Source organism: Aquarana catesbeiana, linkage group LG02, assembly GCF_042186555.1.
Source record: "Aquarana catesbeiana isolate 2022-GZ linkage group LG02, ASM4218655v1, whole genome shotgun sequence".
Lineage (NCBI taxonomy): Eukaryota > Metazoa > Chordata > Amphibia > Anura > Ranidae > Aquarana > Aquarana catesbeiana.
This window is the reverse complement of record NC_133325.1, coordinates 158,881,009-158,902,894: the sequence shown is the minus strand read 5'-3', so window position 1 is coordinate 158,902,894 and position 21,886 is coordinate 158,881,009. Positions and strand designations below refer to the sequence as shown.

At 45.1% G+C, this 21,886-nt stretch overlaps 1 protein-coding gene across 1 annotated transcript in view; it reads left to right on the top strand.

Moving 5' to 3' along the window:
• Positions 1–1,871, top strand: part of LOC141127351 (thiol S-methyltransferase TMT1A-like) — a 49,957-nt gene extending 48,086 nt beyond the window's left edge. Inside the window, exon 2 of the mRNA XM_073613691.1 lies at positions 1,593–1,871. Within this exon, the coding sequence (XP_073469792.1) occupies positions 1,593–1,832 (240 nt within the window). The 3' untranslated portion in view covers positions 1,833–1,871. The remainder of the gene's footprint in view (positions 1–1,592) is intronic.
• Positions 1,872–21,886: the final 20,015 nt, after the last annotated feature.

Below are 21,886 nucleotides of genomic sequence, written 5' to 3'. Positions count from 1 at the left end.
ATATGCATTGAGAGTTGGTGAGAGAGGGCACATGAGGAGGGGTGCACAGCACCTGACTGCCCTTATCTGCACATTATGTGGAGCACAGATTGCACTTTAGAAGATTATTTGATTTTTGCACTGTGAAGAGTGCACAAATCTGCACTTTATTTATGAACTGATTATTTGCACCTTTGATTTTGATTTTTTTAGTTTAATTATGAAAGAATAAGGTTTCAATTGGAGTGTATTATTGCCCTTGTATAGGGAATCACATAGTTCTAGACAGTGCTGGGTTTGACACATAGCATATTGTAATGGACACTGCACCTTATACCCTAGCAGCAATCCATTCTAACACTAATAAGTTAGGATAGTCACACTGTAGAGTGTGAGCATTTACAATAATAAAAATATTAAGTTACTGATATTGCGTTTGCCTGCACCGGATCAGATACTACATTGCATGGTTGTAAAAGGCGTAACTGGAACCTTCAGGGCCCTGGTGCATGAAACCACAAAGAGCCCCACTGATTGCCAGGCCCTTTTCTCTGGTCCTGGGGCCATTCCCCTCCAGCACAAATCCTTCTTCCCCCAAATATCCCCCACTAGCACAGGATCGCACACCAATCGATGTCCCCTGAATCTCGGATGAGTCCTGGAGCTCAGTGCCAAAACAAGTTCTGGCACTTGGTTCCAGTAACTTGTCTGACAAGGGTGCACCAGAGTGGGCATCCGGGGCACTTACCCTAAATCCTTTATGGGGTGCCAGATGCCACCATTGCCCCCTTTGTGGCGGGCAGCATCTCTTTCTTTTGAGAAGGTAATAGGATATGTGCTGGGGGGTGCTTTGGGAGGGGAGATGACTTGTGCTAGAAGGTGAGGTGGGGGGATTTCAAATCTGCCCCCCCAGCATAAGTCCTCTCCCCTCCCAAAGTACCCTCACCAGCACATACCCCTATCACTCCCCCAGGTGTATATCCTTCTTACCTGCGCCCCCCACCCTCCTGGTAATAGACCTCAGATTATCAGTGCAATGTCCCTTCTCCCCGACTCCTCCTCCTGACTGTGTACACTATAAGATTGGCGCAAAGGAGGAATGGGCAGCTTCTGTGAGCTCCACTATTATGTGTGCAGGTATTCGGTATGGAGAGATGCTGGCTGCTACAGAGGGGCGACTGCCATGTGTGGGACCCTGGGCACCCTGCAAGGGATGCAGGGCAGGAGTCCCAGGTGCTCACGCTAGTGCACCCCTGCCAGGCTAGTTACCAGAGCTCAATGCCAGAACTTGAACCTGGCCCCCGGGATTCCGCACAGATATCTAAGCTGGCTCCGGCTCTGGGCCCCCCACAATAGCGGAACTCCAGCACCAGTCTCAAGTGTGACCTTTGTGACTCTGGTAGTCTGTGCAATTCCAGGTATGAACCAGCCCTTATGGGGCACTGACATTATGCAATAATATGTAAATACATTAGTATTTAGATTCTGTTTCCCTTTTTAATCCAAAATGTACTACTATATAATGTGTATCAGTGTCAAGAATGTAATATAGTATGATTCCAAAAGCTAAAGCAACTGCATATGTAAATTTAGGTTTTCCTCTTATTTTCAAGGGTGGAGCTCTCTACTTCATTGAACATGTGGCCTCCACAGATGAGTCCAGCTGGACAAGTTTTTTCCAGAAGGTCCTGAATCCAACCTGGAAACTGATTTTCGATGGCTGCAACATGCGGAAGACCACATGGAAGGATCTGGAAGATGCCAAATTCTCAGAGCTCAACCTGCGCCATATATATGCTCCTACAGCTTTGAAACTTAACAGTCCTCATATTATTGGATACGCTGTAAAATAAATTCATATACTTCATTGTTTTTTCTTAAAGTGTCAATAAACCCACACCATTAAAAACTAATAATAAATGTTGTATTACATGCTGTTCAGACTCAGTCATTATATGATTCGTTTTCTGTAATCTGTAAAAAAATCCTGGTTGATCCTGCTGTTCTCTGTCTCCCCCTTTGGTCCATGTCCCTACCGCTGTTGGAGATTTTGCAGAACAGTGTTGGCAACTGGTGCACATGCTTAGATTTCAGCGTATGTATAACCTAGGCATTTCCTCCCTACTACATCTGAGCAGCCCATGTGACTATAAAGTCAAATATTTGGATGTATACACAGTGGTAAATGACAGCCCACTCCCTCCCTCCTCCTCCATGCCCACTAACCAGCTAAACACAATGGGGGTGGGATATTACATCTTGATTGATGGAGACTTCACCTGCCTGTTATTCTAAGACACAGGCTGGAAGGATTTATACACAGCCTGTGACTGGCAGAAATCCACCCATACCATGTTATTGCAAAAAAATTATAAAGATTTGATTTCAAATATATATTTGTATGACTATTTAAATCTGTTTATTGGTATTTGTTATTTCTCTGAATTCCAAAGGCTGTTTTTTTTTGCTTTTTGTTTTTTAGCATTTGACCAACAGCAGAGGACTGGAAGCTCCTCCTGCTTATGTTTCTCTGCAGACAAGCTGAATAATTACAGTGCTACCATCCATATACAGAAAGAAAAGGGATAATGTAAAGCTCAACCTGTGGTCCTCCAGTTACTCGGTTACTGCGGTCCTCCATCTATTTACTCGACGTAACATCATCTTTTCACATTATACAAAAAAATTGGGCTAACTTTACTGTTTTTTAGTTTTTAAATCATGAAACAGTTTAAAAAAAAAAAAAATGCGTTTGAAAAATTGTTGCGTAAATACCGTGCGAGATAAAAAGTTGCAACAACTGCCATTTTATTCCCTAGGGTGTCTGCTAAAAAATATATAATGTTTGGGGGTTCTGAGTAATTTTCTAGCAAAAAAATGATGATTTTTACATGTAGGAGAGGATTTCCAGAATAGGCCCGGTATGGATATGGTTAAAGTCCTTGCAGAATCACGTTATCCGTTCGGCAAAAAGATTATATAATGTGGAGTGCGTCTCCTTGTGTAACTTTATTGTGGAAAATACCTTATTTACAGCGCCGCTGGGCACACACATCACCCGCCTGAGCTCTTCTCCTCTCCTCCCGGCTGACGTTAAAAGGCCCTCCCTCTGCAGTGCTTGGAGCGGGAAAGAAGAGCTTTGGTGGGTCACGTGAGCTCTGTAAATAAGGTATTTTCCACAATAAAGTTACACAAGGAAACACACTGCACATTATATAATCTTTTTACAGAACAGATTACATGATTTTTCAAGGACTTTAACTAAGGTTTATTTGTGGGATTACAGAATTTCATAATGCGGACTCCTGAGCTGACAGGGGGAGAGGGAGAGAGGGGACACAGGAACTTTTTTGTACATACCGTACAATAAAAAAATAAGACATCCCCTGAAAATACAGTATCTCACAACAGTGAGTACACCCCTCAAATTTTTGTAAATATTTTATTATATCTTTTCATGTGACGACACTGAAGAAATGACACTTTGCTACAATGTAAAGTAGCGAGTGTGCAACTTGTATAACAGTGTAAATTTGCTGTCCCCTCAAAATAACTCAACACACAGCCATTAATGTCTAAACCGCTCGCAACAAAAAAATGAAAAATGTGCAAATTAGGCCCAATTAGCCATTTTTCCTCCCCGGTGTCATGTGACTCATTACTGTTACAAGGTCTCAGGTGTGAATGGGGAGCAGGTGTGTTAAATTTGGTGTTATTGCTCTCACGCTCTCATACTGGTCAGAGGAAGTTCAACATGGCACCCCATGGCAAAGAACTCTCTCAGGATCTGAAAAAAAGAATTGTTGCTCTACATAAAGATGGCCTAGGCTATAAGAAGATTGCCAAGACTCTGAAACTGAGCTGCAGCATGGTGACCAAGACCATACTGCGGTTTAACAGGACAGGTTCCACTCATAACAGGCCTCACCATGGTCGACCAAAGAAGCCGAGTGCACATGCTCATATATACAGAGGTTGTCTTTGGGAAATAGATGTATGAGTATCGCCAGCATTGCTGCAGAGGTTGAAAGGGTGGGGGGTCAGCCTGTCAGTGCTCAGACCATACGCCGCACACTGCATTAAATTGGTCTGCATGGCTGTCATCACAGAAAGAAGCCTCTTCTAAAGATGATGCACAAGAATGCCTGCAAACGGTATGCTGAAGACAAGCAGATTAAGGACATGGATTACTGGAACCATGTCCTGTGGTCTGATGAGACCAAGATAAAATTATTTGGTTCAGATGGTGTCAAGCGTGTGTGACGGCAACCAGGTGAGGAGTACAAAGACAAGTGTGTCTTGCCTACAGTCAAGCATGGTGGTGGGAGTGTCATGGTCTCGGGTAGCATGAGTGCTGCCGGCACTGGGGAGCTACAGTTCATTGAGGCAACCATGAATGCCAACATGAACTGTGACCTACTGAAGCAGAGCATTATCCCCTCCCTTCAGAGACTGGGCAGCAGGTGGCCGGGCACTTGGTGGTACTAGATATGAGAAGGAAAACCCAGGGTCAGGTTATGGGTTAATGGGGTATCTCAGCAAATGAGCAGGTTTTTTTTTTAACCCCTTGCCCTGCTGGGAGAGCTTATATATACACACATGTGGAGTTAGGTGATCTGTGTTCTGTGCCACCTGGGTATCTGTCTGGGTGGACATGTGCCTTCAGGAAATCAGGAAACTTCAGGCGGTGATCAAGTCAGGGACCCAACCAGCGGAGGTGATGCTTGCAGAGCAGCCTTGTGAGTCAAGCCAGGATCCGAGTCGGTCAGCAGGGGTGAAGCTTGAGAAGTATCTGGAGTGCCAAGCTAGGGACCCAGCAGGGAAGCATGGGGGAAGCTTGAGGGAGATACCACCGCAAAGATTGCAGGAGCTCAAGAAATTCAGAATCCGTGAATCTGAGGGTCTACTGAGAGACCGGGAGCTCAGTGTTGAAGAACTACAAGAGGCAGTTGTATTGAAGCTGAAGGAACTGTTACATTTGGGTTAGGAACTGTTAAAGACTGTTGCCATAAGAGACAGGATTCCTGCACGTGCAGATGTGGCGCCTTGCTGGGGCCTTTTCCCTGCACGGCTGTCCTCCTATTGAAGTCTCAGAGTCTGCTAATTGAACTTGCAACTACTCAAGGGTGTCCTGGCCCTAACCCTCTTTCCCCCATAAAAGATTACAAGAGAAATAAACATCTTTTGCATTCAAAAAGTGTCTGGTGCCCAATACCGGCACCTTGCACCCACCATGCTTCACAACCCACCACATACAGAAGGATGTCAGCTATCTTTGGCCTGGAAAGTTTTCTTTAGACTGGAGGAGGCCGGAGACCTTGCTACATAAAGATTGTTTTTTATTATTATAATTATTTAAGAGCATGTGACCTTCTAGTATGAGCACCAGGGCAAACACTCTTTCCCAACAAGGCAGGTGAAGTCATTACCCTGTGTACACTTCACCTGACACTGAAGCTTACATAGCCCTAGGACCACAGATTGACAGCACAGAGGAGACACCAGAAGGTAAATATAAGAGAGTAGGATGATGAGTTGTAAAAAAAAATCTGTCACTTTTCCTTAAATGGACAAAGTCTAATGCCCCGTACACACGGTCGGACATTGATCGGACATTCCGACAACAAAATCCTAGGATTTTTTCAGACAGATGTTGGCTCAAACTTGTTTTGCGTACACACGGTCGCACAAAGTTGTTGGAATTTCCGATCGCCAACAACGCGGTGACGTCAAACATGTACGACGAGACTAGAAAAGGCCAGTTCAGAACCAAGCGCGGCACCCTTTGGGCTCCTTTTGCTAATCTCGTGTTAGTAAAAGTTTGGTGAGAGACGATTCGCGCTTTTTCAGACTCATGGCTTTCAGATCGTTTTCTGCGGTTCAGTTTGTGCTTGTGGGTTTGTATCTGCTCTTTAGTGCGTGCAAGCAAGTTCTGCATGACTTAGTCATTGTGTTCTTGTTCATTCGTTACTGTTTTTCAGGTCGCTCTTCACAGGCCTTGCTGTTCTTCAGTGCGTTCTGTTACTGCGTTCTGAGCAGCCGACCGTTTTCTAGCCATGTTGCGCATACGTACTCCTCGTAATGTTCGTGCTGTGCGGGGGCTTGGTGTTGGGGTCCTGACCTTGACACAAGTCCAGTCCATGAACAGGGTGGGGAGGAGTTCATGGACCAAGAATTGGTTGATTCAGCGTGACCAGTTCTCTCATATGCCTTTTCTCTGTGAGATCCGTGAGAATAATCCTGATGATTTCAGGAACTTTCTCAGGATGACGGACCCCGTATTTCACCGTCTGCTGGCTTTGCTGACCCCCTATATCAGCAGGCAGGATACCTGCATGAGGCAAGCCATCACTGCGGAGCAGAGGCTAGTCGATACCTTGCGGTACTTGGCGACAGGGAGAAGCCTGCAGGACTTGAAGTTCTCGACAGGCATCTCCCCCCAGGCTCTGGGTATCATTATCCCAGAGACCTGTTCTGCCATCATCCAGGTCCTGAAGAAGAAGTATATGAAGGTAAGATTTTTATCGTTTAATATCACATTTTATTGTATATAATGTTTGCTAATATATTGTATTTCTTTCCTCATTCCCTAATTACCATGATTGTAATATGCTGTGAATGTCCCCTTTGTGCTTTACCCCAAACACCCCCTAAAATGTTTTGAAATGTGATTTGTGCTTTAAATTCAGGCAGAGTGCCAGAGGCTTTTTTTGTGGTGTCTCCAAATCATTTTTATTAACCCTCCCTCCCCCCAACTGCTAAGTCAGCTGATCCCAATTCTCTATCTATCCTCAATCATCTATCTGCTGACTTTGCCAAACCCATACACACTATACCCACCTCTTTTGTGGTCAGATGTGTGGATGAATTACCCAAAGCATGTAGTGCAAGGGCCTGCCTCTATACTTTCAAATGGTACTGTTTAAAGTTTTTGTATCCTATTATTATCTTGATAGGTAATAGCAGAATGTCCAAATGTGCTCAAATTTGTACAGTGTGTATTTATATCTTTGTATTATGACACTTCTTACCTGTCCAGTGGGCTGCCAATAGTGTAACTAAGGAGGGGCTGTTCCAAGTAATACCCTGTATTTAGGCATTCATCTCTCAATGAAGTGGAGAGGGTTACCTGTACAAGATTCCCCCCCACCCCTATAATGTTAGAAATGGCCCCTTAGAGGGGGAATATGATAGGTGTACCTTATACTTTGGTGTTGTAAAATTCCCCTTAATAAATGTTATCTGGAGGTTGGCCAAGAATGTTTGTGTCTAATCTGCTTGCCATGTTTATGTGCAAAAATAGTATTTTTTTTGTTTTCCTCAACAGTTTCCTTCCATGCCACAGGAATGGCAGACTGTGGCCTCCCACTTTGCCCAGTGGTGGGGCTTTCCTAACTGCGGAGGGGCAATTGATGGGAACCACATCCACATCGTCCCACCACCCAACTCGGGGTCGTACTATTATAATTACAAGGGGTTCAATAGTATTGTGATGTTGGCGGTGGTGTCGGCTAATTACGAGTTCCTGTATGTGGACGTGGGGAAGAATGGCCGGATGTCCGATGGTGGAGTCATCACCCAAACGGAGTTTTACAGGCGTCTCCAGAATGGCAGCTTGGACTTGCCACCTCCAGAAGACAATGTGGATGGACTCCCATTCGTCTTTGTTGCGGATGAAGCATTTGCGCTGGGGGACCATCTTATGCGGCCATTCCCGATGAGGACCCTCACCCCGGAACAGAGGGTTTTTAATTACCAGCTGGCCAGAGCCAGAAGAGTGGTGGAGAACACATTTGGAATCATGGCCAGCCAGTTCCGCCTATTTCTGACACCCATCCATATGGCGGAGTATAAACTTAATCATCTAATCCTGGCGTGCTGTGTTCTACATAACTTTTTACGCCAACATTCTGCCAACTATGCTGGCTCAGTTGGGCCTGAGGCCAGAATTCTACATGAAACAACCCTGACGGCGCTTGAAAGTGGCCGTCCTGGCTTGCCCTCCCTGAGTGCCCGTGATGTCCGGTTAAGATACCTTGAGTTCTTTGCGGGTAGGGGGGCTAGCAATATGTCAGACAATTTGTGAAGCCTTTATCAAATAAAAAAAAAGCTAATCTTTGGTGACATTTACTGCTTGTGTTTGTTTTAGCTGACCCTGACAGCAATATGGGGAGTCCTGAAAATGGCGTGATTGTGTAACCTTATACAAAGCACTGTTGGGTGTTATTTACTAAAGGCATAGACACTTTGCACTACAAGTGCACTTGAAACTGCACTGAAACTGCACTTTTAGTGCAAAGTGGATTTGCCCTTAGGAAATAACCCCCATTTTCACAGAAAACAGCAATTACATCACCACAAAATTGTTGGAGCGTTGAGACAATAATCCACACATTCTTGATAACAATCTTTTTAATACCTGCACAGTCACATGTGCATTTAGAAAAGGTTTTTAAAACAAACCAACATGTTTGTTGTATAACAATTTTTGGGGTGGCATTATCAAAAATAGAAATGTCCATTTAAGATAAAACAGGCATGTGTAAAACCAACAAGAAAGACAAAAATCTTGAACTTACAAAGTTCACATATGGTAAAACTTGAAGGCAATATCAGACATGAGTATTTAGGAACTGTGTTTGATATTGCGTTCAGATGGGGTGAAGTCACCCCATGAAAAGCCAAATTTGGAAGATGCACACCATTTTACAAATGTCAACATGTGCTACCTGCCATCACGGGGGATCAAGGGACGTGTTTTGGGGGAGCAACCCCTTCCTCACCGCTACTTTATTATTGAGGAAGGGGTTGCACCCCCAAAACGCGTCCATTGATCTCCCGTGATGGCAGATAGCACATACTGGCACACTGTGTGCATCCTCCAAATTTGGCTTTTCTAAACATCGCTAAAACATTTTTAAGATTGTAGCACACAAAAAAACAAAGTGATTTTGAGGGGTTTTAAATTCGCCCCAAAACATCAATGATGTTATTATTTTTTTGAATAACATCATTGATTTTTTTCTTGAGGTTTTCCAATTCTAAATTACACCACATGATCAGGATCTGGGCACTTTCTGATGTGAAAGGATCTCGATCCACAACATCACAATCACCTAAAAAGAGAGAAATCAAACAAAAACAGGTATCAAAAATCTGCCGGCATCCATCTCTTATCTCTTACCTGAGTCTGTGGTCGCAGACACTCACCTGTTGTGGTGTCAATTTCCACCACGTCTTCTTCCTCCTCCTGCTCAGCTTGGGTTGGGGGGATTTCCCCTTCTTCCAGAGGTGGGGGTCTGTGGTGTCCTGGGATGAGGGGTGTCCTCCGAGTCTTTTCTCCCCTATGTAAAACAAAAATGGTATAATTAGCACACAGATATTTGATGGCCGAAATCTAAAGATGAAACATTGCTTGGAAGTGGGGTACAATTGTCTATTACAAGATGTAGAATTTTTATTGTCCGTTGTCAAGCTTCAAGACTTTACCTGTTTTGTACAAGCTTCACAGATGGAGACCCCCCTATAGTATACACTGGAGCACCTCTGTGGGCCCCCTAATAAAAAGGGTGTTCTTGTGTCCCACACTAGTGCTCCAGCGTCCAGATGTCTAAACAGCTGCTGAGTGTCCTCTCCTTACACAGAATCTAGTTTGCATTTCATTCTAGTAACAAACCCATCTACACAACCAAATATTTTTCATACAAGTAGGCCCTAAAAAATGTTGGCAAATGCATATGGCCTAAACAATGGTGTTTTATAGGCCGAAAGAAAAATGTTTGATACGAACGAATAATGGGCCCATGAACATTAAAGTTGCCATTTTAAACTGTACAACACTTAAGAAAAGCATATGGAGCAGCACGAACGTAATAAAGACAAAAAGAATAGGAACACAGCACAACTACTTACTTTTTTGCAGCACTCTCCGGATCTTTCTGTACTGCTCGGGCTCTCTTAATTTCAGGTCCGACCACCGCTTCCTGAGCTGATCTTTCGATCGTCGTACCCCGAAATTCTGGTGCAGACTTTTGACCACTTTCGCCATGATCTTGGCCTTTCTGATATTGGGGTTGGGGTAAGGTCCATACTTCTCGTCATTGTCGGCCTTCTTCAGGATGTCGACCATCTCCAACATTTCCCCAAAGGACATATTTGTGGCCTTAAATCGTCTACTTCTGGATCGGGATGTTTCCGGATCCGGGCTTTCCTCCGTCTTGTTGCTATAATCAGCACGCACCTGCTCTGACTCCGCCATGTGCTCTTCACCCACTGCGCCGAATGAAAAGGGGCGGGGAATAGACTAGAAAGAACGTCAGGGGCGGGCGGAGTTACACGCATGCGCAGTGTGTATAAAGCGTAACACGCGTGCGTATTACATAGATCTGTGAGCGGAGGAAGGAGCATTGGAGGCGCTGATCGTAATAACGAAGGTAAGAGACAAATTTGGGCCTATACTGCTTCTAGATTGAGGCCTATATTGTAACAAGATTAGGAGAGTTTTGGCTGACATTAGGGTTTGTCTTGTGTTGTGTCTTGCAGTTAAAATGGATATCTTGAATGATACAGACTTCATGGCAATATTCATTGACATGTTCAGGGAGCTGCCTTGTCTGTGGGAGATCAACCACCCACATTAAAGGAACCAAACAAAGAGGACGGCAGCACTGGATCAATTGTTGGAAATTGTGAAGCAGGTGATCCCCACGGCAGACATCACATATTTGAAGATCCTAATTGGTGGCCTGAGGAGCACATATGTAAGGGAGCACCAGAAAGTCCAGGATTCGCAGAGATCCGGAGCAGCAGATGACATCTATGTCCCCAGGATGTGGTACTATGACAGGCTGCATTTTCTGGCAGGTCAGACTGAACCCAGGTCATCACTCTCCAGTCTTCCTTCCTTGCTTCCTTCCCCCCCAGCTGAGGCTTCTGACACCCAACCTGGGCCTTCCAGGCAACAACATGTGGAGGAGCCCAGATTGAGCCAGGTATAGCATTCCTCTAAATATTTCAGGTTGTCCAATCAATGATGTTAACTAGATGTTAGTTTGGAGTACTAATTTATGATTGTGATTGATGATGCAAAACATTACATCCATGTCCCTTTTTCATACACAGGGAAGTCTCAGCCAGGAGGTGGCCGGGCCAAGCAGGCTGCCTGATATGCAGGTCCCTCCCCTACACCCGCAAAGAGAAAGTAGCAGGAAGAGGAGTACCCTAGAGGAGGCTGCCATAGGCCTATTTTGGAAGGCTACAGAGGCCCTGGGAGCACCACACACTGTGGAGGAGGACTTTGCTGGTATAATTGCCTGTAAAATGCAGCGGATGGAGGAGGGCCAACAACTCATTTGTGAGTCATTCATTTTGGAGGCTCTCAATAAGGGGTTGAGGGCCCAAATATCTGATACCCACCTTTGTGACCTCACACATGGTCCTCCTCCTCCTTCTCCTCCAGGTCCTACTAGTCCTCCTCCAGGTCCTACACCTCCTCCTGCCACATCTCCAACAGCAGAGCCACAGCCAGGAAGGAAGCGTGGAAGAAAGACCAGAAAGTGATGGCCCTGGGTTCAGTCTGGTCGGCCAAAAGATGCAGCCTCTTGTGGTACCACAGCCTGGGGACACAGATGTCATCTGCTGCTTTCCGGATCTCTGGGACTTCTGGACCAGACTGCACTCCCTTACATATGGACTCCTCAGGCCACCAATTTTGATGTTCAAGAATTGATGTCTGCCCTGGGGGTCCAAGGCTTTGCTAATTTCTGCTGTTTATCCAGTGTTGCCTCCCTCTTTGGTTCTGATCCCTTAATAAAGGATTTTTGGTTTCAATTATACTTGCCTATGTGTGTTTTCCTTCTAAAAGGACAGTTTGTTTGTAAGGATTCAGGTACATTTCAAAAATACAATGTGAAATTAACAAGAGACACCAACACCAAACAACCTCCTTGAGATTAAATAATACAAGATAATAATGGTGTTGTGGTAACTTGACACACAAAACACACACAAAAATATTCTGGAGTAAAACTAAAAATAAAATAAAACAAAGATCAGCCTTTGAAAAAATACAAACCTAAAATAAAAAATAAATCTGCCTTTAAAAAAAAAAAAAAAAAAAAAAACAACAACACAAACATATTTTTGTCAGATGTAACAAATCAAAATATATTAAGGGAATCCCGATAAATAATAAAGAAATAAGTTTGTGAGAAGTCTGTGTGAATATGAGCAGCAAAACTACTTCATTCTTCTCACATTATAAAGAAGAAGAGAGTGCGCTGTATTAAACCATTTTTTACATTGCACCGTGACGAAAGTGCTGTATCCATTGCGAACGCTAAGTTTACCAGACCGAGCTGTTCCGTCTCAGAATTTCTTCTAAGCATGCGTGGCACTTCGTGCGTCGGAACAGGCCACACACGGTCGGAATTGACACGATCGGATTTTGTTGTCGGAAAATTTTATAGCCTGCTCTCAAACTTTGTGTGTTGGAAAATCCGATGGAAAATGTCAGATGGAGCCCACACACGGTCGGAATTTCCGACAACACGCTCCGATCGGATATTTTCCTTCGGAAAATCCGACCGTGTGTACGGGGCATAAGACTCTTTAGCATATCAGAATGCACAAACACATTGTATTATCTGTCCCAATATATATATGTAGATTTGTAAGTTTTCTAAACCAAAAAGTTGAGCCCTTGTTTAAAAGATCATTTTAAAAATTCAGATAGTTTCCAATATAAGAGCTGTTTACATCACAGAGTATAAGTTATTAACAATTTTGTGTCAGTGTAGCCAGGGGCTGGACTACAGAAACATGGAGAAGGAATCAGTTTTAATTTCACTCCTGTTATGCTAGATGTTGTATTGCACTCCTCAAGTCAGCAGAGGGAGAACTATAGCCAGGAAAGCCTATGGACTTCTATGCAGAACGCCGAGGAATTGTAGCCTTAGAATGGAAGTTTTGCATAGGTCTGTGCACAGGGTGTTCCGGATGTGACTGGGCACACCCTAATTGGCCCATGTGCATTAGCATTATTGCTCTGTGTGCCAGCGGGAAGATAGGAAAAATCTCCCTCTTACCGGCTCCGCTATAAGAGAAATGCTTACGCACTACTCTTTCACTCTCCCAGCAGGGAGATCAATGTGCTGGGGGCCATATTTATTGTAGACACATACATTTTTGAGCTTTAGGGTGCACACCCTAATGCAATATGTTGTGCACACCTATGAACTTATGGACATTTACAATGCAGTTCCCATAGTATATTGAGGAGGAAGGGAAGTAGTGGAACAGCTTTTATCAGACTGCACTGGAAACTTCTTCCTCTTTCCAGCGTGGGATGTGCACATCGGTCCTGGTGTACACAAATCATCCACGGGGCGAGTGAGCAGATCCAGAGACTGAGACCTGGGGCAGTGACACCCAGGGAGCACAGCAATCACATCTGCACCACTGCCTCAGAGAGAATGGAGCATCCTCTCACCCTCTACTTCCCACCACTGATCACCAGATGCATTCTATGGATGATCTGAAGGGACCCTCTTCTACAGCAAGAGTTCACAGTTGCACCACAGGGACTGGTGAGAGGGCTCACTGCCCAGTGTTCACACTGCTAGTAGGGACAGAGTTACTGGAGGCAGGACATAAAGTATACTGTGTAAGGGCTTACCTAGGAAGGAGTCCATGATGCAGAGATGTATGCTCACCCTTGCAAATACACACAGCCCACGGTAACAGGGTAATACCTGGGCTGTGAATCTGTGCACTGGGGCTTGACAGGAATTTGCCAAAGGATAGTCGAGGTAAAGTCGTAGTCAGGGATTCCAGAAGACAGAATAAACGATAAGCAGAGCCAGGGTCAGAAGCCAGAGTCAGTCTTGGAACGCTGTAACTAGAACACAGGAATACTGGAATACAGGAATACAGGAACCTTTGGCAAAACAGGAAACAAGAGACAATGAACTGACCAAGCCCTCAGAGTGAGGCAGTGTTTTATACCCAGCTGATTGAATAAACTGCCGTAGCTGAACCAGGAGTGACAGGTACAATCAGAGTATCGCCCTCAGTACTTCATGTAGAACTAGACGTAGCTGGAAAGCAGGCCAAAAGGAACTGAGGTGTGGCTCAGTGGCAAAGTAACAGGAGCACTAAACAGGCAGTCATAGGTTCAATACCTCCTTGAGCCACTTAGGGCGTGACCATGCCTGGCCGTCTGTGTGGCACAGTAGGGACCGTGACATACTGAACCTTTACTGCATCTTTATCATTCTTATACCACAGGCTGGTTTACTAAAACTGTCATTAAGTGCACCGATGCTTCTTAAAGGGCCCCAATGATAACCAATAAAATAAAGGACTGCCCCTCCTGTAAAACTTTCCTGCAAATCCCCTTTGTTCCCTTCTTCCATTTCCTTAATTTCCATGGAGAGTGCCTACCCAGTTAGTTTAGGCCTAGCATAGCCACCATTAATGCACACTGGCAATACATAGCGCCCAACTGTCTCTGATTTGGAGGGACTGTCCCTGATTTGGAGCAATGTCCCTCTGTCCCTCATTCCACCTCATTTGTCCCTCGTTTTGGTCTGATCTATATAGTTGTATCTTTCAAAAAGTGTTTTCCAGTGCTAAACCTTTCATCCAATTTCTAAATTGCTGCATTTGTACATTTTAAAAGCCAATATAAAGGAATAGTATTGGTAAAAAAAGTCCTTGTGGATTGAATTACCCTTTTTTTGGTTAATTCTCCTTTAAGGGGGTGTGGTAGGGGCATGTCCTATGCCTACATACATTTGTTAGTAGGTGTCCCTCATTCCCATCTCAAAATGTTGGGAGGTATGGCAATATAATCCAAGCAATTTGTTCGATCAAGCTTTATTGCTGCTCACTGTTGCATTTCAAGTGCAGCTGCTAGTGTTTATGCTGACCTGGTGGTTACATGTCATTTTATACTTAGCCTTTACTGTTAGCCATTTTGTATGCTGAACTGTGTTACCACAAATGCCAACTTATTTGTATTTGCTTGGTTATCAACTTTACTGAGTGATAATACATTAAGATTACCTTTGCTAATTGGTTTGGTGCCAGCTTTTGCTATAGCATTATTATTGGGTACCCCAAAGCACCCTCCACATGTTGAGGGCAAGCGGCCTGGTATGGTTCAGGAGGTAGGCGCGCTCGCTCATCCCCTCCCTTTCCTGGTCTGCCAGGCTGCATGCTCAGGTAAGAGTCTGGTATGGATTTGGGGGGGGGACCCCATGCCATTTTTTTACATTTTGGTGTGGAGTTCCCCTTTAAATCTATGCCAGACCCAAAGGGCCTGGTATGGATTTTGGGGGGGGGGACCCCACGCCTTTTTTTTCTTAATTATGTCATAGGGCTCCCCTTAACCACTTCAATACACTATATTATTATTATATACTCTGCACTGCACTATATACCCTGCACTGTATTATATATAGTACGCTGACTGCACTATATATTCTCCACTGTATTACATATACTACACTGACAGCACTATTTACTCTGCAATGTATTATATATACTACACTGATGGCCCTATATACGCCCCACTGTATTATATATACTACACTGATTGCACTATATACTCTGAACTGTATTATATATACTACACGGACTGCACTATATACTCTGAACTGTATTATATATACTACACTGACTGCACTATATACTCTGAATTGTATTATATATACTACACTGACTAACTGCATACTACATTACCTGCCTAATCTCCATTCATTCACGATATATACGGCCGGCGTGTAAGCAGCAGCCTTATATAGTGTAGGGCGTGGACTTAGCCTCTAAGCCTTGATTGGCCAAAGGCACTCTGCCTTTGGCCAATCATGGCTCTCACAGTACATCGTGCTGCGCGGACACTGCAGGAGATAGACAACATAGATGGTAAAACAAAGTCTTAATGACAAAGATCTGAGAAGTAGCAGTAGATACAAAGGTATCAACCTTACTATCTCTGCATGCATTCACCCGAATGATCTTACATTTTTTGCATTTAAAATACCCAGTCAGATTATGAAAAAATGTGGGACATTGTTGGGGATTGAAAATGTTAGGCACAATGCGGTCCCTCTATAAGGAAACACCCCTAACAACCACCTGAGGCCTAGGGAGCAATTTTAGTCCAGGGACTCTGTCATTCTGCAGAATATGCCAATGTTTGGTCACTATCTTTCTCGCCATATAATATTGTGTAGAGAATGAAGGGACCAGAGACCTGAAGTGCTAAGTGCTGAGGTTAATGTGACGGGAGTCACTTTGGGTGGAGGGCATGTGAAACCCAGCTTACCTTGGAAAGCTCTGGATACTTGTCCTGCTTCCCTGGCCCCTTCTATGTGTAGGTTATCCTGTGTCTATTAGGAGCACAGGGTGACCGAGAACTCCAGTCAGGTCTGCCTAACCTGACTCACTGTACAACAACACCAGACTCAGCATTTCCTTTTAACCCTGTTATCCTGGATTCTATATGTTTGTGTTGAAAGAAGGAAGGGGTTCTTTCACTTGGGACTGTTGTATACTTTTACTAGATTTTTTGAGGTGTGGCTGTATCCCCTTGTTCTATTGTTTGTGTCTGCTTTGGAAGCAACCTATTATGGGTTGTATATGTCTATGTGGATTAGCTGTGGGCAGGGCTGTCTTTAACGCAGGGCAAACGGGGCAATCTTTGTTGGGGGGCCCGCGCTAGCCGTGAATTGGGGCCCCAATGACAGCTTTGCAGAGCGCACAGAGGACACGGGAGGATGTATTCCTCGCTAGCCAGCTGAGAGGAGGCAGGACCGGGAGCTTCACTGACGCTCTGACCCCGCCCACATGCAGCCTGTGTACTCGGAAAAGAGCTTCTGTAGTGAGAGCCAGTGATCGGAGTGGGAGTGTCAGTGGAGCTTCCGGCCCCGCCCCCTCTATACTGGCTGCTGAATATAGAGGTCCGGGGGTGGGGCCGGGAGCTCCAATGACACTCCCACTCCGATCACTGGCTCTCACTATAGGCGCTCTATTCCCAGTACACAGGCTGCACGTGGGCGGGGTCAGAGCGTCAGTGGAGCTCCCGGCCCCACCCCTCTCAGCTGGCTAGCGCGGAATACATCCTCCCATGTTCTCTGTGCGCTCTGCAAAGCTGTCATCGGGGCGACCATTCCTGGGTGATGTAGGCCCCCCAACAAAGCATCAGTGGAGCTCCCAGCTGCTTTGGTGAGAGCAAAGAGTGGAAGCCCCGCCCACAGTCCTGAATGTATGTAGTAAGTTTGGCTGGCCAGGTATGTCCTTACAACCATAAAATGCCTGACTGTTTAAACCCTGAGCTGTGTTATTTAACTGTAAAGCTGTGCATTGCTGAAAGTTCTCTGACCATCACCTCTATAATGTCCGCAGTCTCTGATTGTCTCCTGCAGTATGTCCGCAGTCTCTGATTGTCTCCTGTAGTATGTACACAGTCTCTGATTGTCTCCTGCAGTATGTCCGCAGTCTCTGATTGTCTCCTGCAGTATGTACACAGTCTCTGATTGTCTCCTGCAGTATGTCCGCAGTCTCTGGTAATCTCCTGCAGTATGTCCGCAGTCTCTGATGGTCTCCTGCAGTATGTCCGCAGTCTCTGATTGTCTCCTGCAGTATGTCCGCAGTCTCTGATTGTCTCCTGCAGTATGTCCGCAGTCTCTGATTGTCTCCTGCAGTATGTCCGCAGTCTCTGATTGTCTCCTGCAGTATGTCCGCAGTCTCTGGTAATCTCCTGCAGTATGTCCGCAGTCTCTGATTGTCTCCTGCAGTATGTCCGCAGTCTCTGATTGTCTCCTGCCGTATGTCCGCAGTCTCTGGTAATCTCCTGCAGTATGTCCACAGTCTCTGTCTCCTGCAGTATGTCCGCAGTCTCTGATTGTCTCCTGCAGTATGTCCACAGTCTCTGTTAATCTCCTGCAGTATGTCCGCAGTCTCTGAGTGTCTCCTGCAGTATTTCCGCAGTCTCTGATTGTCTCCTGCAGTATGTCCGCAGTCTCTGATTGTCTCCTGCAGTATGTCCGCAGTCTCTGATTGTCTCCTGCAGTATGTCCGCAGTCTCTGATTGTCTCCTGCAGTATGTCCACAGTCTCTAATTGTCTCCTGCAGTAGGTCCGCAGTCTCTGATTGTCTCCTGCCGTATGTCTGCAGTCTCTGGTAATCTCCTGCAGTATGTCCACAGTCTCTGATTGTCTCCTGCAGTATGTCAGCAGCCTCTGATTGTCTCCTGCAGTATGTCTGCAGTCTCTGATTGTCTCCTGCAGTATGTCCGCAGTCTCTGGTAATCTCCTGCAGTATGTCCACAGTCTCTGATTGTCTCCTGCAGTATGTCCGCAGCCTCTGATTGTCTCCTGCAGGATGTCCGCAGTCTCTGATTGTCTCCTGCAGTATGTTCGCAGTCTCTGGTAATCTCCTGCAGTATGTCTGCAGCCTCCGAGTGTCTCCTGCAGTATGTCTGCAGTCTCTGGTAATCTCCTGCAGTATGTCCGCAGTCTCTGATTGTCTCCTGCAGTATGTCCACAGTCTCTAATTGTCTCCTGCAGTAGGTCCGCAGTCTCTGATTGTCTCCTGCCGTATGTCTGCTGTCTCTGGTAATCTCCTGCAGTATGTCCACAGTCTCTGATTGTCTCCTGCAGTATGTCAGCAGCCTCTGATTGTCTCCTGCAGTATGTCTGCAGTCTCTGATTGTCTCCTGCAGTATGTCCGCAGTCTCTGGTAATCTCCTGCAGTATGTCCACAGTCTCTGATTGTCTCCTGCAGTATGTCCGCAGCCTCTGATTGTCTCCTGCAGGATGTCCGCAGTCTCTGATTGTCTCCTGCAGTATGTTCGCAGTCTCTGGTAATCTCCTGCAGTATGTCTGCAGCCTCCGAGTGTCTCCTGCAGTATGTCCGCAGTCTCTGGTAATCTCCTGCAGTATGTCCGCAGTGTCTGATTGTCTCCTGCAGTATGTCCGCAGTCTCCGATTGTCTCCTGCAGTATGTCCGCAGCCTCTGATTGTCTCCTGCAGTATGTCCGCAGTCTCTGATTGTCTCCTGCAGTATGTCCGCAGTCTCTGATTGTCACCTGCAGTATGTCCGCAGTCTCTGAGTGTCTCCTGCAGTATTTCCGCAGTCTCTGATTGTCTCCTGCAGTATGTCCGCAGTCTCTGATTGTCTCCTGCAGTATGTCCGCAGTCTCTGATTGTCTCCTGCAGTATGTACACAGTCTCTGATTGTCTCCTGCAGTATGTCCACAGTCTCTGATTGTCTCCTGCAGTATGTCCACAGTCTCTGATTGTCTCCTGCAGTATGTCCGCAGTCTCTGATTGTCTCCTGCAGTATGTCCACAGTCTCTGATTGTCTCCTGCAGTATGTACACAGTCTCTGATTGTCTCCTGCAGTATGTCCGCAGTCTCTGATTGTCTCTTGCAGTATGTCTGTAGTCTCTTGATTGTCTCCTGCAGTATGTCCGCAGCCTCTGAGTGTCTCCTGCGGTATGTCCGCAGCCTCTGAGTGTCTCCTGCAGTATGTCCGCAGTCTCTGGTAATCTCCTGCAGTATGTCCGCAGTCTCTGAACCTCTCCTGTAGTATGTGTATTAATGTGCCCCTTTACTTGCTCAATTATTTGGGATTGCTCCACTGCTCAGTGAGAGGTAATGATGTGCATGAACCTCTAGCAACCAAATCAGCAAACAGTAGTGATCTGATTTAATCTCTAGCAACCAATCAGTAAGTGCTAATGATGTGCTGTAACCCATAGCAACCAATTAGTGAGCGCTAATAATGTACATTAACCTCTAGCAAACAATCGGCAAGCAGAAATTATGTGTTGTAACCTCTAGAAACCAGCCATTGAGCAGTAATGAATTGGCTGTACCTCTGGCAAACAATTGCAATCGCTGCGTGATCTGCTGCAGTAAACTGATTTTGAGTCTACCTGCTATTTTTTGTATGTCTCAGAATGGAGGGGGGGGCCCAAGAAAATGTTTGCCCAGGGCCCAATCAAAATTAAAGATGGCCCTGGCTGTGGGAGGGGAGGAGGGTGGATTTCTCCAGCAGCCCCTCCCAAAGGCTGTCTACTATTGTAAAGTTTAATAGACCTGTGTCATGCTACTGGTGGAGGTAAAGTTGCCCTGTGTCATTATGCAAAGAAGGTATATATATATGAGTGTATATCTCTGTGTGACTTTGTTCTAATAAAGAGGTATTATTCTAGCTCTACTCCAGAACTGGTACTGCTTAGTTCTTGGAGTGACTTAGCCAGATTCACTGGTCCCGTGTTCCAGCGTTTAGGAAGTGATATACTGACAGAAGCACTCAGAGTGTGGGACATTACAGTTAAAAACTCTACTTATGTCTTTATCCTTTTTGGCTGCACTTTTCTCCCCCTTCTGGTCCCTCTCCTTGTTCCCTCTTGTATTTTTTACACCCTGATTGGGATGGTAAAAACCCCAAGGTTGAGGTCTGGGTTGATCCTGTCCCTGTGATGGATAAATCACCTGTTGATTATTTCTTTATTATTATTTATTGCCTGTCGATTATTCTGAATGATTATGCCTGTCATTTCTTCCCCCATTGTTCCCCTCATGTGACCCCCTATCATAAAAATGGTTTCCTTGATAATCATTGTACCTTCGATCTGAAAGGGGTAAACACCTGTTAGAAACTGATACATTATATTGTGGCTGTTCCCTTCCATTGTAAGATTGTCCTCCATATCCTGTCAGCAGCAGGGATGAGTGATTGGTTGTTAAGGAGCCAGCTGACAGAAAACAGCAGAATGTAAACAAAAGAGCTGACAATTTGTAAAAAATTGCATGAGGTCCCCAGTAGGGAGATTACACATTACCTTTTATTTGAATTACATGTAGAATATGCAGAAACAGGAAACATTGTTCTTTTTTTTTCATAAAGATTTTATTGTAGATTTTAAAGAACCATACAGAGTACAGTTGTAAACAAAGCCCATAAACATATAGTAAGGAGGAAAAGAAACCAATTTGGAATACAAAGTATACATAACGCTCAGTGTTTAAACGTTGAAGAATATACTAGCCTCACTATTAATGACGTAACAGATTTCATTATCCAAGATGGTGATCTACCGGTCTGGAATTCTATCAGAACCAACTGAAAGTGCCGGGTCTTAAGAGCTATTTGTATTCTAATCGTTTGGTAGGTCATTGACGGTCCCCAGCCCCACAACCGTCATGTACTAGGACTCAGGCAAAGGGAGAAAAAAAAAAAGAGGAAGAGAGAGAGAAGAAGAAAAAGAAACTAAAAAAAGGGGGGGGATGCACACAAAAGATAACAGACAGAGAGGGGGTGGGGGACCCACCAGCTACCCCCCCTCCCCATCTCCTGCCAGCAAGGCAGTACATCATACAGGGTCCACCATGTTCACCAGATGTAATAACAGAAAAAAACAATGCATCTAGACAATAGGTCAATCGCTATTTTGTATCAATTCTTGATACGACTGAGAAGTTCTATGAGTGATCCACGCCTTCCATGTAGCTGAGAAGCTGGAGATTTTATCTTGTGCAGTGTATATCAGCTCCTCCATTGTTGGTATGCGTTTGATACGTAATGCCCATTCATTGATTGAAGGAGGCAATGTGGACCTCCAATGCACCGCAACACAAAGCCTAACAGCGTTAATCAAATGCATGGCTAACGAATTTATCTTTTTTGGGTATTTTAGAAAGATGAAGGAGATATTGCGCTGGGGAAAAATTAAAGGGAAGCGAAGTGATGGCCGTCGTCACTTCATGTACCTTACTCCAACATGGCTGGATCAGTGGGTACGTCCACCAAATGTGGAAGTGCCTATTTCCTTTTAACATCTCCAACAGTGGTCTGGTACCGTCAGAAAAATCCTGTGAAACAGCTCCGGAGT